Source organism: Pogonomyrmex barbatus, unplaced genomic scaffold (assembly GCF_055798465.1).
Source record: "Pogonomyrmex barbatus isolate J1 unplaced genomic scaffold, ASM5579846v1 scaffold1, whole genome shotgun sequence".
In the NCBI taxonomy this organism is placed as follows: Eukaryota; Metazoa; Arthropoda; class Insecta; order Hymenoptera; family Formicidae; genus Pogonomyrmex; species Pogonomyrmex barbatus.
This window is the reverse complement of record NW_028297098.1, coordinates 13122440-13137883: the sequence shown is the minus strand read 5'-3', so window position 1 is coordinate 13137883 and position 15444 is coordinate 13122440. Positions and strand designations below refer to the sequence as shown.

The window sequence follows — 15444 nt, the reverse complement described above, 5'->3', positions numbered from 1 at the left end:
CGTAGCACGAGTAATTAATGTCCGCCGTCCCGGTAATTAATTGCGCCTAGCTAGACGCCGATGTCCCTTTCGTTGCGCGAATCTTTTCGCTGGCGACTGGTACTTTTGCCAAGTTTTACAATTGTTAACGCTTTCTGGGTATTGGCGCGATGGGACGCAAGTCGAACTAAATTCTAAAGGCTCTAAAGGCGAGATCTTGTCCGATCGAATTGAGATCTGTTTCGATGAATCATTAGGATATCTTTCCACATTGGTGGAGTTCTGTGAGCGGTAAAATTGGATTGTGGAAAGGAATTCCGACATTAGAAAGCTGAGAAGTAAGCGACTAGTCTGCACATGCGCGTATGTGGGTTTGTGATAAAGTGCGACATGAAAATTATTGCATGTTCCCGCACGTTCGCACTCGATACTCGGCCGCCTAAAACCCCACGTGAAGTTTGATCTCTCGTCCGATGCACCTTCCCTGAGTCTGATTTTTTTTTTTTTTTTTTTTTTTTTTTTTTTTTTTTTTTTTAAGGGTTTTCCGACACTCTGTCAACCCTCAACCGGCTCTGATTCTCTCGCCGGGTCTAAATGAACCGTATATTGTACCCTGGTATCAGAAAATGTGGCAAATATCATTATACTCTCGTGTTTTTTACGTCTCGACGGTGATATGCCGACTATGTCACGGCACATATGCAGGGGTTTATCCCCTCGTCGACGTCGTCTCTTTTTTTCCCGAGGTGTCTGCATTTAGTTACAGCAGGATGAAAATCAACTCGTGCTTGAAGATTAATGACGAGGAGCAGTACCTTACTAATTACGCGTACATTTATTACGAGACTAATCCAATTAGGAGGTTACGGGCATCTCGCATAATTATTTTTCTTCGTGAGTTAATAACGTTCGTTAATATTTCAACAGGACGTTGCTTCCACGCTAAACATTTAAAGTTCACTTAGCTCTTTCGCAATTTAGTCATTATATATTTTATGTAAACTCGCCTTTAAGGAACTATTCAAAGTAATATTTTTCTGCCTTTTTTTTTGGTTTTTTTTTTTTTTTTTTTTTTTTATCCAACAGTACTCTGTCACATTTTAATAACAATAGCTAAGCGCGATAAATTGACAGATCGTCGTTCTTCGAGTCGTTGCGGTGACGTTGCAACTCGGACATGGCGGATGCGCCCATCTCACGGACGTTTATTAATTATACGCCTCTTTACCCGGCTCGCCAATGCCGTGGTCGCGCGTGTTGCAAAACTCGCTTTGGAAGCTCTGCAAGTGGGTAAACGGAGAGTCAGGCAGCCTTCTTCGCGCGAAATAAATACGTCTGGCCGCATTTTTGGCCGGGGAGGTATTATGTCTGCCGGTAGAGTACACACTGTGATCTTCTGGGACAGACTGGACACTGGCCAGGGCCAAAAGCCAATCGGTCGATGCATCGCGAGTTATCGCGATTCCATTATCCTTCTGATGGCACGATTCCGATTGGCTCATAAACCGCTTCCTCAAAAGCACGATCCGTAAAATCGATATGAAATCAGTAAAAAAAAAAAAAGAAGGAACTCAGCCAAATAGACTTGCCAACTTTTACTTAGAGAAATGAAATATATTTTTGGTCGATAATTATATCGCCAATAAAAGCATTAAAAAAATTCTGTGGCTCCACGATTACAATCATTTTTTCTCTCGAAAGAGCTTGCGTGAAAATCATTTCTGTGCCGATTTCACAGTTTTTATTATTCAGAGATGTCTCGTTCTCGTTAGTTTTTCGTCGAACAATGTCATGGCCGTTACCGCGTCTTCGATCTCGCGATACCATTATGGCGTAAATTTTTGGCTCGAGTTCAAACTCGAGGTTACTCAGTCGTTACCTCCGTACCTGTGTTATCCCAATATTTTCTTTTCGTCTCGACTACGTAGTATCGATCTATCTCTCCAGCTTCACCGGGATGAATCCAGTCGTCTCGCGAGAGAGATGACGATTAATAATCTCCAAACAGAGCAGGAAAAGGGATGTGCCTGTCTCCTTTTGCTTTCTTCGCCGCCGGTCTATTCTGTTTTGGGCTTTGGGACAAATCCCTGGACTCCAGCGAGGCTTGGACGGCGGCCAGGGCCACTGGCCAACCGGTCATACTCGCGAGCCCTCAAGAAATCATTCCGGGCTGCAATCGCGGAGCGATTCGAGAGACCTCCAATTTCTGCCACGCCGTCTTCGTTTCCCCGAAGTAGACCTTCGCGACAAATGCGCGGCTCGAAAATGCTCGAAACTTTTTGCCGCTTGCCACTTGTTGTTTACTGTACACTTGGAGCGTGTTCTATTGGCGTTTCTAGAATTAAAATTAGCGATCGAGATAACGTACTTGATGGCCACCTTCATTTAATTCCATGTGAACAAAGCAGCATATATTATTCGCCGTCATCTACCTTATTCCGCGCCTCTCTCGTGGCGACGCGATATTTACAGAAGTAGGACAATATCGGAAAACTTTTAATCTTATTTCATCAAAGTAGGCTGCGCTCAAACTATTGACCGGTATAGCGTCGGTGGCTATACATAGCTCTCGGAAGCGGCGTCCGTGACGTCCTGCCCGGGGGTAGGTTGATAACGACGGCTCGACATGATCCGACATGATCTCTCTCTCTCTCTCTCTCTCTCTCTCTCTCTCTCTCTCTCTCTCTCTCTCTCTCTCTCTCTCTCTCTCTCTCTCTCTCTCTCCCTCCCTCTCTCTCCCTCTCGAGGATTTGCAATCCCGCGGATTTCGCCGATCGTCGTCCGACCCTCGTGGCTGGCGCGCCGCCAAGCCTTCTTCCCTCATCGTCTCGCTGTCTTCTTGTTCCGGCTATATTTGCCTCAACGTGCACCGTCTAATTCGTCGACGATGACGCTCGCCCGAGCGTGCCACGTCGTGCACGTCAATAGGAATTCGCGATCGTCGCCGTCGTTGATTTACTTAACGTTCGTAAGCGGAACGAAAACGGCGAAAACTATGGAAGTGTGTAAAACCTAATTAGGGTCAGCGTCGCGGAACGTGTTCGCGAGTTTGCGACTTCGCGCTTAGCGCATGAGCTGGCACGCGACCCGAGATCTTGGGGGATAAAATGTGCTGAGGTGGCGCGCGCGCGCGCGCGCGCGAGCGAACCCTGTCCTAATACACGTTGTAACTTTGATCCGGGCCTGAACTGGGAACGACGATAAACCGATAGCATGAGATATACGCGAAACTCGTTAACGTCGCTAGGAACGTTGGCATTTCGTCCGGGGGACGTCGTCTAAGTTTAGAGAGAGCGCAGGAATATATCCGCTGGTCGCCTAACAGTGACACTATCCGAGGTCAGATGGTATCAGGGTAGACGCGAAGTCTGAGCGCGGCCATCTCAGCTACTTGACGTATACTAAATATAGGCATGTGTGTGCCAATTTTGTCATTTACCTCCCGCGGGTTACTTTCTTTTTTATGAGTGACGTACCGATCGACTGGTGTATCAAAAATGTGACGGTATCGATATATATTTAGCAGAATCGTGAATTGAATATCTGTCCGCGAACGCGGGCGTATTTATTTATTTTCCGCCATTATCGTTCATTATCGATTGATAATACGAGACATAATCGTGTTGTACCAATTATGTTTTTATTTATGATACGATATTGTAATAACAATTGATATCACAGTATCGCGTTATAGCATAGTTTTATTTAGTTTTCTTATCAACAATTTCCGTGCATTATCCGGCGCATGAGTAAGCGTGCGTGCGTTTGTGTTATCGAATTTAGTACATAATAGGATTTTACGAAAGACGACGGCTTACGCTAACGCAATATTCTTATTTTATTACAGGAAGTTGGTAGCATTATCGGGAAAAAGGGAGAGATCGTCAAGAGGTTCCGCGAAGAGGTAAGAATCTTTCAATTCCTGAGATACATAAGCACGTCTTTCTGACAATTGAAAATACAGAGTCAGAGTATAATCGCATCACGTATCAGAGAAAATGATACTCTGTGTGGAAATATGTAAATTATTACTATTTGCCTTATAATCGGTTTCAGCTACATCAAGGATGTATTACGTTTACATGTCATTTAAATTTGTTTTCTACTTTAATCATCCTCTCACTAATACATATCAACTTGACCTCTCAGAATAGCAGGCATTGATTATCGAATATTGGAAGCTGAAAATAGTCTTTGCTACACACACACACACACACACACACACACACACACACACACATATATATATATATATATATATATATATATATATATATATATATATATATATATACGAAGGTATCATGATCGGTAATATTTTTTTCTCGTTCGCTCAACGCAGTCCGGCGCGAAAATCAATATCTCCGACGGTTCCTGCCCGGAACGGATAGTGACTGTCACTGGGCCGACGAACTCGATCTTCAAGGCGTTCACGCTGATATGCAAGAAATTCGAGGAATGGTGCTCGCAATTCCACGACATTCAGGGTGGTGGTGCTGGAGGCGGCGGCGGTGTATCGAGGCCGCCCATCACACTCAGACTGATCGTTCCCGCTTCACAATGCGGCTCTCTGATCGGCAAAGGTGGTTCTAAGATCAAAGAAATTCGGGAGGTCACCGGCGCCTCTATTCAGGTCGCTTCCGAGATGCTGCCTAACTCGACGGAACGTGCAGTGACCATATCCGGTACCAGCGAGGCGATCACGCAATGCATATATCATATCTGCTGCGTTATGCTAGAGGTACGTATCATCGTCCTGCGACCTGTGACATTTGATTATTCTAATTTTGTAATTCACATTTCAAAGTTGACTCTATAGAAATTGTCGCTCGGAACGACCGTAATGAAGATAATTCGCATAAATGTGATTATTCAAGAGTGATTATTCATTAGCTACGATATACCTTGAAACATTCATATTGTATCTCTGCTTACGAATTATAATTCTACATCGAGTTACACAGTATTTATATCATATTTACTTTTGAAAAAATAATCGCGGTTTTATCGAATTTATTAAAAATTAAAGTAATCTATTAAAGTCCACTTACTGATTACTAATACAAATTTACACTTAAAATTCCTTGTACCATTTACAAGTCTTTTTTTGAAAGAAGTGTATTTCTTGTTATCAAAGCTTTCAAACATGAAACTGTTCTTTTTTGTTTTTTTAATTCGAGTCACATGTTACATTTTTGGACTTTAAAGAGCCATCTTTTTGACGGACAACACGGACAACAACCGCACCAAATGTAATGGCTCGATCGGTGTATTCGCACTCGTGCGTGTGTTTTTTTCTGTTTCAGTCCCCTCCCAAAGGTGCCACGATCCCTTATCGCCCCAAACCCCAAGTCGGTGGGCCAGTGATCCTGGCTGGTGGGCAAGCCTACACCATCCAGGGTAATTACGCGGTGCCCGCCCACTCGGACGTAAGTACAGTATTACCATTGCCCGCGCCCGCTGCCGGGCCCACCCCGCCCTCGCTGAACACCCAAACTTTGACGACCTCGCCCTTCGCGGCCCACCCCTCGTCCTCGGCCTTCGCCGCTTCTCACGGGCACCCGCTCCTATCCACGGCCCATCTTACGACCCCACATCATCCTCTCCACCCAAGCCCCTTACACGCCAGCGTGGCAGGCCTCGCCGACCCCCTGCTGAAGAGTGGACACTTGCAGGCAGCCCTCCCGCCCGCACACCTCGTGGCAGACGCCGTAAGTCTTTTGTTTTTCGTGATCCACCCTCTCCCGTACCCCGTCTCGATCACCACCCCGGCTACCACATACCACCTTCCGGACTAACATATACGATGGATTTCCGTTCCACTTGTCCAGAAAGATCGATACACCTCCCCGTTTCAGTATTCCCTCACTGTACACTGGTCCTTAATATATCCAGCAAAACTTCAAACTGGCGACCTCGGCAGATGATTCGAAGTTGGAATGGATTGGAAAAAGAGTCAGGTTTATGGAAAAACAAAGTTATTTATTTTTTTTTTTTTTTTAATTATGTAATTCTAATTGAAAATATTATTAGAAACATCCGAGAATTAAGAATTGATATTTTTCTTATTTTTCATTATATTTTAATATCCAGATTCGTTAGGTTTTTCCATTAGTTATAGAAGGAGAAATCACTTGCGTAACGAATCTACGCTTGTTTGTGGTATTAGTAGGATTAATTTGCGGTTAAGTTAATGCGCAATCGGAGAGGGTAGAAAGTTTTATAGACGAATGGTCAAGCGTGTAGTTGCAACAGTGACTAAACGGTGGTTTTCGTTAAACAGCATGGTGGCTTGTTTTGAGAATTTCATAGATTAACGGAGGTTTTATTCAATCGCGATTTTGTTGATCTTTTCTACATTTTAATTTTTTTCTTTTCTTCAATCATTACTTCATTGGAGCAACCTGAATAACGTGAATCTTGACTGTAATGAGAGATTTTATGAACATTATAACTTCTCATTTGGAATTTCGAAAGATATAACGTTTTGCAAGATAATTATAATGTATCGTTTATTGCGTCTGTAGATGATTTATTTCCAGTTATATAAATCTTATGCTAAAAATTATCTTTCTGTCTCATTAATGAGTAAAATAATTTTCAGATGGATTGAAATTATTCCCGCGTATCTCATTACTTAGATACCACAATGCAGTGGTGTGAGGGAATTTATACTGACTTTAGCGTTCTAAACTCTGTTCCAATTTCCATCAAATGCCATGGAAGCTCATAATATGTTTATCAATATATCTCACTTTATCTAGGTCACTTGGTCCTCTTCCTCTTGAAGCTCTTTGCTGTCTTCTGTCTCCCTCCGCGTATATGCATCAATTACCTTGGCTTTCTGCTCGATATCCCCGTACGGTCTCGAGCTTTCTGTCCAGGAATATTCGCAACGTCTTGCAAGTTGTTCTCGACTGCGTGAAGACTGCGAAAGAATCTTGTTGCACGATTAGCCAAGACCGTACATATACCTTCGAATGTTTTCTGGTCGCGTGACTTCAACTGCAGAAATGTCTGATTAAACATAACATGGAATGAAATAAGACACTCTGTAATTATATTTAATAATAACCTCCAACACTGATACTACATCAGAAACTATTTTGCCATACTTGGCCGCGGGAGCGATTTCTTTCGTTAAAGATACAGAACGTTCGCGATCAGTTTTTTCGCGATTAGTTAAAGAGAAAGAGGGAGAGAGATTATTTTTACAAGTTCATATGAGTTCGATATTTTAATAGCGATTTCTTTTCTTATTTACAGAAGAGACGGGCATCTTCTGGTGATTTTATAATATCGATGAAGTCACACGAATTTTGCCAGCTTTGCTTTATATGTGATCCGCACGTGCCATTACGTGCATGCTTTCCTCTCTGAATTAATTTAATTTCTTTAATTTCTTTTTTTTTTCCAAGTTCTATAGACGTTCACTGATGCTTCTTCACGAGCTCGACCCGAGCCTGTGTGAAACACATGTTTTCCTTCTGTATGCTTGCGTTTGGTAGTGGGTTGATCATTTGAAGAATCGCTTGCTGTCCTTCACAATGCATAGAGAAATTCGACGATGCATGTTATGTAAAAAGAGTGCAACTGCACGACGTAATATTATAAACTCTGATACCATATTGAAGTGCAAACAGAGAATTTATATTACCCAATCGTAACTTGAATATTTCTTTTTTTGCCGTCATGAAAATTTACTTAACGACTGACTATTGTTTGCACGACTACGTTCGATTTTGATGTATTATATTTACAAGCGACGTGTCTGACTTGATTTCCATCCGATTTTTTCAACTTTATCGAGATCAGTTTCACTCTAAATTTTAATATTGGCAATCAAATTGCGATTTCAAGTCTGTATATTTATCTGCAACTTGGTATCTGAAAAGTTTTGGTCGTGCACTTAATCACTGTATTTATATCGTTCCATTGATGATCGTATTGAAACTATCAGTTAGCTGTTTCATTCTTTTATGTATAATCTACCTTTCTCTCCTATCGTTTACGTTTATTTTTAGATGAGAGAAATACAGGATATATATATATATATATATATATATATATATATATATATATGCACAGTAGAGTTGATCGGTCTCTGTAACATGCATTCGACACAGACGTACTGCATCGAGCAGATAAATAGCCCAGTTTTCTCGATACGATCATCGTCCGAGAGCGGCAATTTGTGCGCTCTCTCGGAAGGAACTTGGAGGCGAAATGGGGATTTGTTCCGAGCCTCGCGCCGAACGATCGGGCCTGCTTAGCATGAATGCTTGCTCACGGGTCGCACAATGGATTCGTCATGGCTTGTCGTTGGATTCGGTCAGGGAAAGAGAGAGAGAGAGAAACGTATAGAAGGTCCCAGATGTGGCCGCTACACAAGTCTCAACGAACGATCAATGAGGAAACCAATCACCAAACAGCCGTCGCTGTAATTCCGGGCTACCATGGTAGTGCTTTGAAAATCCACTCATCCGACCGATCAATCGGCAGATGCCATGAAATGTCATCCTGATAAATGCCCGTGTGATCAATTGAAATGTTTTCAATAGGAAATTTCATCATTCGAGTACGCTCGTATCATTCCTTTAATTATATATAGCTTTTTTTGGGGGGGAGGAGGGAGGTAGTCTAATTTAGTAGAAAGGTTGTTTTGTTTTGTATGAAACTTTATATTTGGATGTCAAAATATCAAAATGTCAGCCTGTCAGATCTGGCTTTAATCTTCTGCTTTTTATGATGATTAAATTTCATGCGCTTTGAAAACATAAGCGTAAATTAAGTTTTACGTTTTAAGTTAAATTACAGATACCAAGTCGAAACTCACTTTTTTTTATTTATTCCGCCTTCAATGTGTTGAATTGTATCAAGTGTACATGTATCTATTTTAAACGTGAAGTGCGTTTTTAAAGGGAAAATTGTAATCATTAATCGAATCTTTGGCGAAACTTTTGAGGTCGACGCAAATGTTTTGACAAAGCATTATCAGGATGGCGTGTCGTCGTGTCTCACCTTCTGTCCTATCTTCTCTTTCTGTGCGCTCTTCAACGACCGACGTCCGACACGGAGCCCGACTTCCTCGAGTCCGATTTGCTACCCGGATATGAAACGAACGAACGCGAAATGCGCGGGAACGCGTCCATATCATGATACATTCCATTATTCACGAATATATTGCGGCTTAACCAATTCTTTTGTTATCCTTTTTTGTGTTCTTTTTCTCAGCTCTCTTTTTTTTTTTTACGTCTTTTCCTTTCTTCTTCCCGTTTAATCTCTCTTATTGTCCATCAACTTCGAGAGACGTGGCTGAAAGGGGTGGGGTTGATCGGCAGAAATGATAAGCTAAATATAATAAAAATTACGGTAAAATCACACCGTACAAGGACATGCATGCGTGGCACGAAAAGAGGTAGATTACCTAGGTATATTATTACTATTGCGCTTTATATCTACTTTCACGATCCCATCTTTAATACTTTCTCAGTTTCTCAGTCTGCTTGATAAACTCTTACGGCTTACAGTACACGGTTACTACTTCGCTTCTTGTCCTCGTACACTATCTCCGATTTTGTGTTTCTATTTCTGTTATTCTCTACACGGTATCACGTAAGAAATCATTTCCCGCTCTCCTTAAAATCGACTTCCTTTATCCGGTAACAACCGAACTTCCTTTAAAACTCAGTTGAGGATGCAGGAGAAAACGTATTCAGAATTCCGATTTGGTAATTTTTCTAAAACATATATTTTTCATTCTTCTCGTGCTGAATACAATTGTTCAACTTTAAATTTTTTTTGTAAAATTTTAATTTAGAATATGTTCAAAATCTTTTGCAAATAATTATAAAATTGTAAAAAAAAAAAGAAAACACTTTTTTACTACGATATTACTGTAATTATTGTAAAATATTCCACTCTTAATCCAAATGTTAAAAGAAACAATAAAAACAAGTGGAATGTAAAGCTTAAAACAAATTTATTTAACGCGAGTATCCATATAAAGCTTTTATCCCGTGTATCACGATTGAAATTATAATATTTCTAAAAAATATTAATTTTTCTTTTGCTGGCTGGACAAGCTTTCAAATAAATTATTTATGAGATTTATATTTATGTATTTGTGAGTCTCTGTTTAACTTCAATTTTGTGAGTAATGAAAGAAACATAAGATCCCTTTCACACACACACACACACACATACACGTACATAAATACACACACACCTATACACAACATTTAATATCGCTCTTGTCAGACCGTCGCGTTACGTTTTGTTCGTTTCTCCACCTTCATCCTGAGTTGCCCATTGTCCTCTTGGCGTCCTGTTTAGAACAGCATGGCTTCCGGCACTCTTTTAGCTAAGAGTCAGCGACGAGTTCGTGTAAGGGTGGGCTGCCCTGTACATTACGTTTCCACCATTTAAGCACTTAGAGATCACGTCGGGACGATTTGTCTTCGAAAGAGGCGTTTACATACTTATATAGAATAGACTCGGACATGCGATAATATTTTTAGAGAATTTTAGAGAATTTATCAGTTCAATTTAACAGTTCAAAACTTTTTTCTTGAATTTCTGATTATTGAAAATTATATGAATAGAGATTAAATAATCGAATAATGATACAAAGTCATCGGTTTAATATTAATTAATATTGAAAATTTTATATATTTATATTTGCCATACATATGCCACAACGATGTAAACATGCATATATATTAAAATAATATGTTAAATATGTATATATGTATGTACATATATATGTACAGGATGTTGCATCAACATATCAGGCAGTATGTCGGGTTGCGTGACAGATTTTGCAGGGGCAGGCGCGGTTCAATAGGTAATGACACCATATACATGTACCATCATAATTTACCGAACGGATGGATCGTTTTTATATCAATAAAGTTTAGATAGAACTTTCAAAAGACACAATACGCAAAAACTATTTCTCCAAGATTCGTCTTGTCGAAAAACATTTTGTGACTGAGTCTCAGATCAAATAAATTCAATCGAAATTAAAGATTGAATATTGAATTAATTTTGCTGCAATTTTTTACATTTACAATTTTTTTGGCTGCATTATTCGTATCGCACTCATCGACCATTATCGATTACATTATAATTATTCTATGCTGTGTTTTAGATCGACTCGATTTCTTTCAGGAACTGATTCAAAAGTGGAATACAATACCGAGTTGCAATAAACATATTCTTTTTCTTTCACTTCTTCTGAAAATTCTATTTAAAATTTTATTTAAACATATAACGCGAATACGAAAAGTAAATAGATAAAAAAAAAAATTTGTCGTCATGTTTGTTTTGTCAATCATGTTAACTTAAGTCATATCATACACCGCTTAAAATTCAATTTTCCATCTTTAATTGTCGTTTCGACTCCTCTTATAATAATCACAGCAATTATTATCCAAGTCAATAATTGGAACGATGCAAATTTTATTGATATAAAAGGCGATTCATTCGTTTGGTAAGTTATGATGGTACATGTATATGTTGTCATTACCTATTGAACCGCGCCTACCCTTGCAAAATCTGTCACGCAATCCGACATACTGCCTAATATGTTGATGCAACGCCCTGTACATCAATATACATACATTAAAATCAATTTAACATTTTATACATATCTATAGCGTTTAGAAATTGTGCACATAAGTTAGCTTAGATAACAACATTGGTATAGAGAATGAAGTGTCATCATTTGTTTAAGGACACGATATACATACATCCCATCCTTCCCGCCTACCTTTCATTTCATCCTTTTTAAAAATAAAGATAGAATATGTATCATTAGTGATTAGTAGATACAATTTTTCTTCAAACTTTTTGTATTTGCTTCAAACGATTAGCTCGTTTTAATGTTCGCTAAACCATTATTGCAGCAGACGAAAATAATTCACGACTAATTATTAGGATATTTAGCTTAACTCGTCATTTTCTAATTATGTAATTGCTACATGCCGTTAATAGGAACCGTAGTGGATTATACTCGATGAAATCCGATAAAAAGTTTCTCGGTGCAAACAAAGTGACGCTAAGCTTCATGTAAGTACTTACGTAACGTGGAAACGGCGCGAAGGAAATTGCTCTGTTACATTTCACGCGGTTTTAACGGTATCGCGAGAGGATGCAAGGATACACACGTTCTTCCTCTCGTTCGCGCTTGTTCGCGCTCGTTCGCGCTCGTTCGCGCTCGTTCGCTCTCTCTTTTTTTTTGTAATTTCTGAGCGCCCTTCCCTCATCAAACTGTCCTTAAGTAATTTCTGCCACGATTTTCGAAGTAACGCAACGCGGCGAAGAATCGGCAACGGTTTATTTTATCGACGGCCAGATTCTGCGTGCCATTCGTCCTCCAGAGCAGCTTCCCAAGATATGTCGTCTATTTATTAATTTAATGCATTTCAGAGGCACGCGAGATTCTGTGTTTCCGCGACGAATGCGTGGAATGTAAATCGCTTAAAGCGGCGTGCTCCACTCGCTTCAGTTTCTGCATACATCGTGACGTCAGAAGCGAGGGAATCTTTTTTCCCCCGCAAAAATCGAGCATACAGTAAAGTTAAGATAATATTCCCAAAATAAACAATCTTACGGCACGTTCAGAATTACTTTAAATACGCTCGACCGACGGAATTACGAGCATTTGAACTGAAGTTTAATAACTACTTACCTTCTTTTAGATGTATCGATTACTACTAAAATCTCTTCTTATCCTGCTCCCAATCTCGAGCGAGCTATCCTACAATAGTTTCTGGGTCGAATTAACGAATGGGCAAGGGTTTATTGGCACGGAACGATGGCATTTGGGACAGCATATATAAGATAAATTTGACATAGCGAGTCTTTCCTATAATTACGCGAAGAAGCGAGAACGATCGTCTACTTGCAGACAACTTTGTCCACTTGCCACGTTGAAGTCTGCTCTGGAAGTCGACACTTGTAATTGGAAATGGCACGCCAAGCGGCCATCGTGTGAAGCCCGTTACGAGGAAGCCGTCGGAAACCGATCCCAGGAAGTCGGGACGAGACGTCGATCATGTGCGATCGCGACGAATGCGAGAGTCTCGCGGGCCGAATTCCGGAATAGTCGAATTGAATCCTCGATTGCGCGCGGAGGATGTCGTTCCCCTCTCCCCCCCCTCCCCCATTTCCCCGTCCCCTTTCCCACGTAGAACCGAACGTTCTCTCTCAGCGAGGCTGCCCCTGAGCCAAGAGTTCTTGCTCGCAATCGGAGATCCTCGAGCGTGACGCGCGAGGAAGCGGACAGAGAGTTTTTTTTTTTTTTCAGACATATATAGATATATACTTCTCGGTGTCGTCGTAAACCCCGCTCCTCTTAAGCACACCCCGAGTGATTGTCTCACGCTCGCGGACCCCTTCCCCCCCCCCTCATTTCTAAACGATGGATCTCTTCGTCGTTGTTACAGATGGGCAAGCTGGGGAGCAATCCTTTGGCTGGATTGGCGGCTTTAGGCCTCGGAGGGCTCGCCACACCGGCAAACACGGGTGGTCTTAACCCGGCAGGTAAATGAATACACGTCATTGAGAAATTGTGGATTAACCGACAATGCTTCTCACTGACTCGCGAGAAAGTTAAAATTGAAACGTTTATTTTATCTTTTTTTAATTATGTTTATTGTGAGTCATGTGGGTCGATACGGGCATTTCGACTATTTACGATTTACCTAGGAAAGCATATTTACTCGAAGTAATTTTCTCGTCTACTTTGTTATCAGTGTGTTTTCTTTGTAATGAATAATATCTATGAAATTTCATATTTGATACTGTCAATTTCAAGACTAAATAGATACTCGATATCTATGGTTACGATAAACTCTCGCCGTACGAACAAATTTCATCGACTAAGAGCTATTAGCACTAAGGCAGGTTCATATATATATATATATATATATAAAACGATGAGAAGTTGAAAATTTATCTACAGATCGTTGCCACAAACATTAGATGAAGTTTATTGGAGTTGTAAAGGCAAAACTAGCGAGAGATGTAGGAGAGAACGAGATAATATCAGTTTAAATCGTAATGTAACTTGGATGCAACCGATTTTATGGGAGTAGCCCATTGTAAAAATATACCTCCATTTGCTATCTCGATTCTCTTTGTAAGGAACAGCTTTTCTTTCTACGGCTTCTCTTTCCGTACTTTTCATTTACGCGCTTAGATTCGGGAAGGAACTAATTTCTAATATTTACGCAATCAATGGCATAGCGTTAGCCGCATTGGCCGGGAGCCAGCTGCGTACGAGCAACACGAACAGACAGCAACCAGCGGCGAACAATCAGACGCATGAGATGACTGTGCCAAATGAGCTGATCGGTTGCATCATTGGAAAAGGTGGTACCAAGATTGCCGAGATTCGTCAGATCTCCGGCGCCATGATCAGAATCAGCAACTGCGAGGAGAGGGAGGGCGGAGCAACGGATCGCACGATCACCATAACCGGGAATCCGGACGCGGTGGCGTTGGCACAGTACCTCATCAATATGAGGTGAGTATCACCGTGGCTTAGCACCACCGGCCTCTCCCTTAGGCCTAGACCCTCAGACCGAAGGTCAAACCTTCGGACCGACGGGAAGACCATTCCGAGAGGTCCGTCCAAGGTTCGGCTTTCGCGCTATGCCATTCAAATTCCATTCTCAATAGAAAGCAGTCGAACTCGTCCCGGCTACGTTTTGCAGTGGATCGCGATGCATTTTCCTCCCCTTCCCCCATGATATATCTCTCTTTTTATTTATTTATTTATTTATTTGTTTGTTTCTTCTTCCCGCATCTCTGCCGACGCCGCCCGCCAGATTGGTGCGCGAGTCGCCGGCGTAGAGCGATCTCTTGTCGAACTGTCCTGTCCACGATCAAGATGTCCGCCGATTCGCCTGTTTGTGTTTACTCGTTCCTCACACAATCTGCTGCCTCACTTTACTTTTGATGTCTCTAAATGGTAAATATGTAAGATAGTCGAATCGGCATCCTTCGCGCGACATCTCCCATTATCATTGTTATTATCCTTGCTCACGACAACCCGCGTACAGATGACTTTCCATATTCCTCTGCCCACTAAGCTGCCGCACAAATATTGCAGACTGTAAATGAATTTAAGATTAAAGATAAGATTTTTAAGAACGTTGACAAAGAGAAAGAGAGAATGTGCTTAACGAGATATTATTCACGTGAGATGGATGGTTTAAAAAGCATATTATATATTTATATAAATATATTCTTTTATTTCTTCCCATGAGATTCGAAGTTTAGACGAAGTTTAGAAGACAAAAGTATTAATGTAAACGTGAGAAAGAAAATTTATTCTGTTCTTGAAAAAAAAGAATATAATTGGCATCAGGAAAAAAGTCGTCTTTACTGCGTGTCGCCGCGAGAGATGTTCTAGAAGAGGTGGCATTACGCCGAGAAAGATATTGCCGCGGAACG

The 15444-nt window shown here is 40.9% G+C and overlaps 1 protein-coding gene across 7 annotated transcripts in view; it reads left to right on the top strand.

Annotated features, from left to right (window-relative positions):
- Positions 1-15444, top strand: part of mub (poly(rC)-binding protein mub) — a 98235-nt gene that overhangs the window by 64717 nt on the left and 18074 nt on the right. For 6 of the 7 annotated variants that reach the window (XM_089079186.1, XM_089079200.1, XM_089079173.1 and 3 more), the window contains exons 3-7: positions 3827-3883; positions 4322-4720; positions 5286-5690; positions 13431-13527; positions 14233-14512. In XM_089079186.1, coding sequence (XP_088935312.1) covers positions 3827-3883; positions 4322-4720; positions 5286-5690; positions 13431-13527; positions 14233-14512 — 1238 coding nt within the window. The remainder of the gene's footprint in view (positions 1-3826; positions 3884-4321; positions 4721-5285; positions 5691-13430; positions 13528-14232; positions 14513-15444) is intronic. The other variant, XM_089079183.1, reaches the window with a different exon arrangement.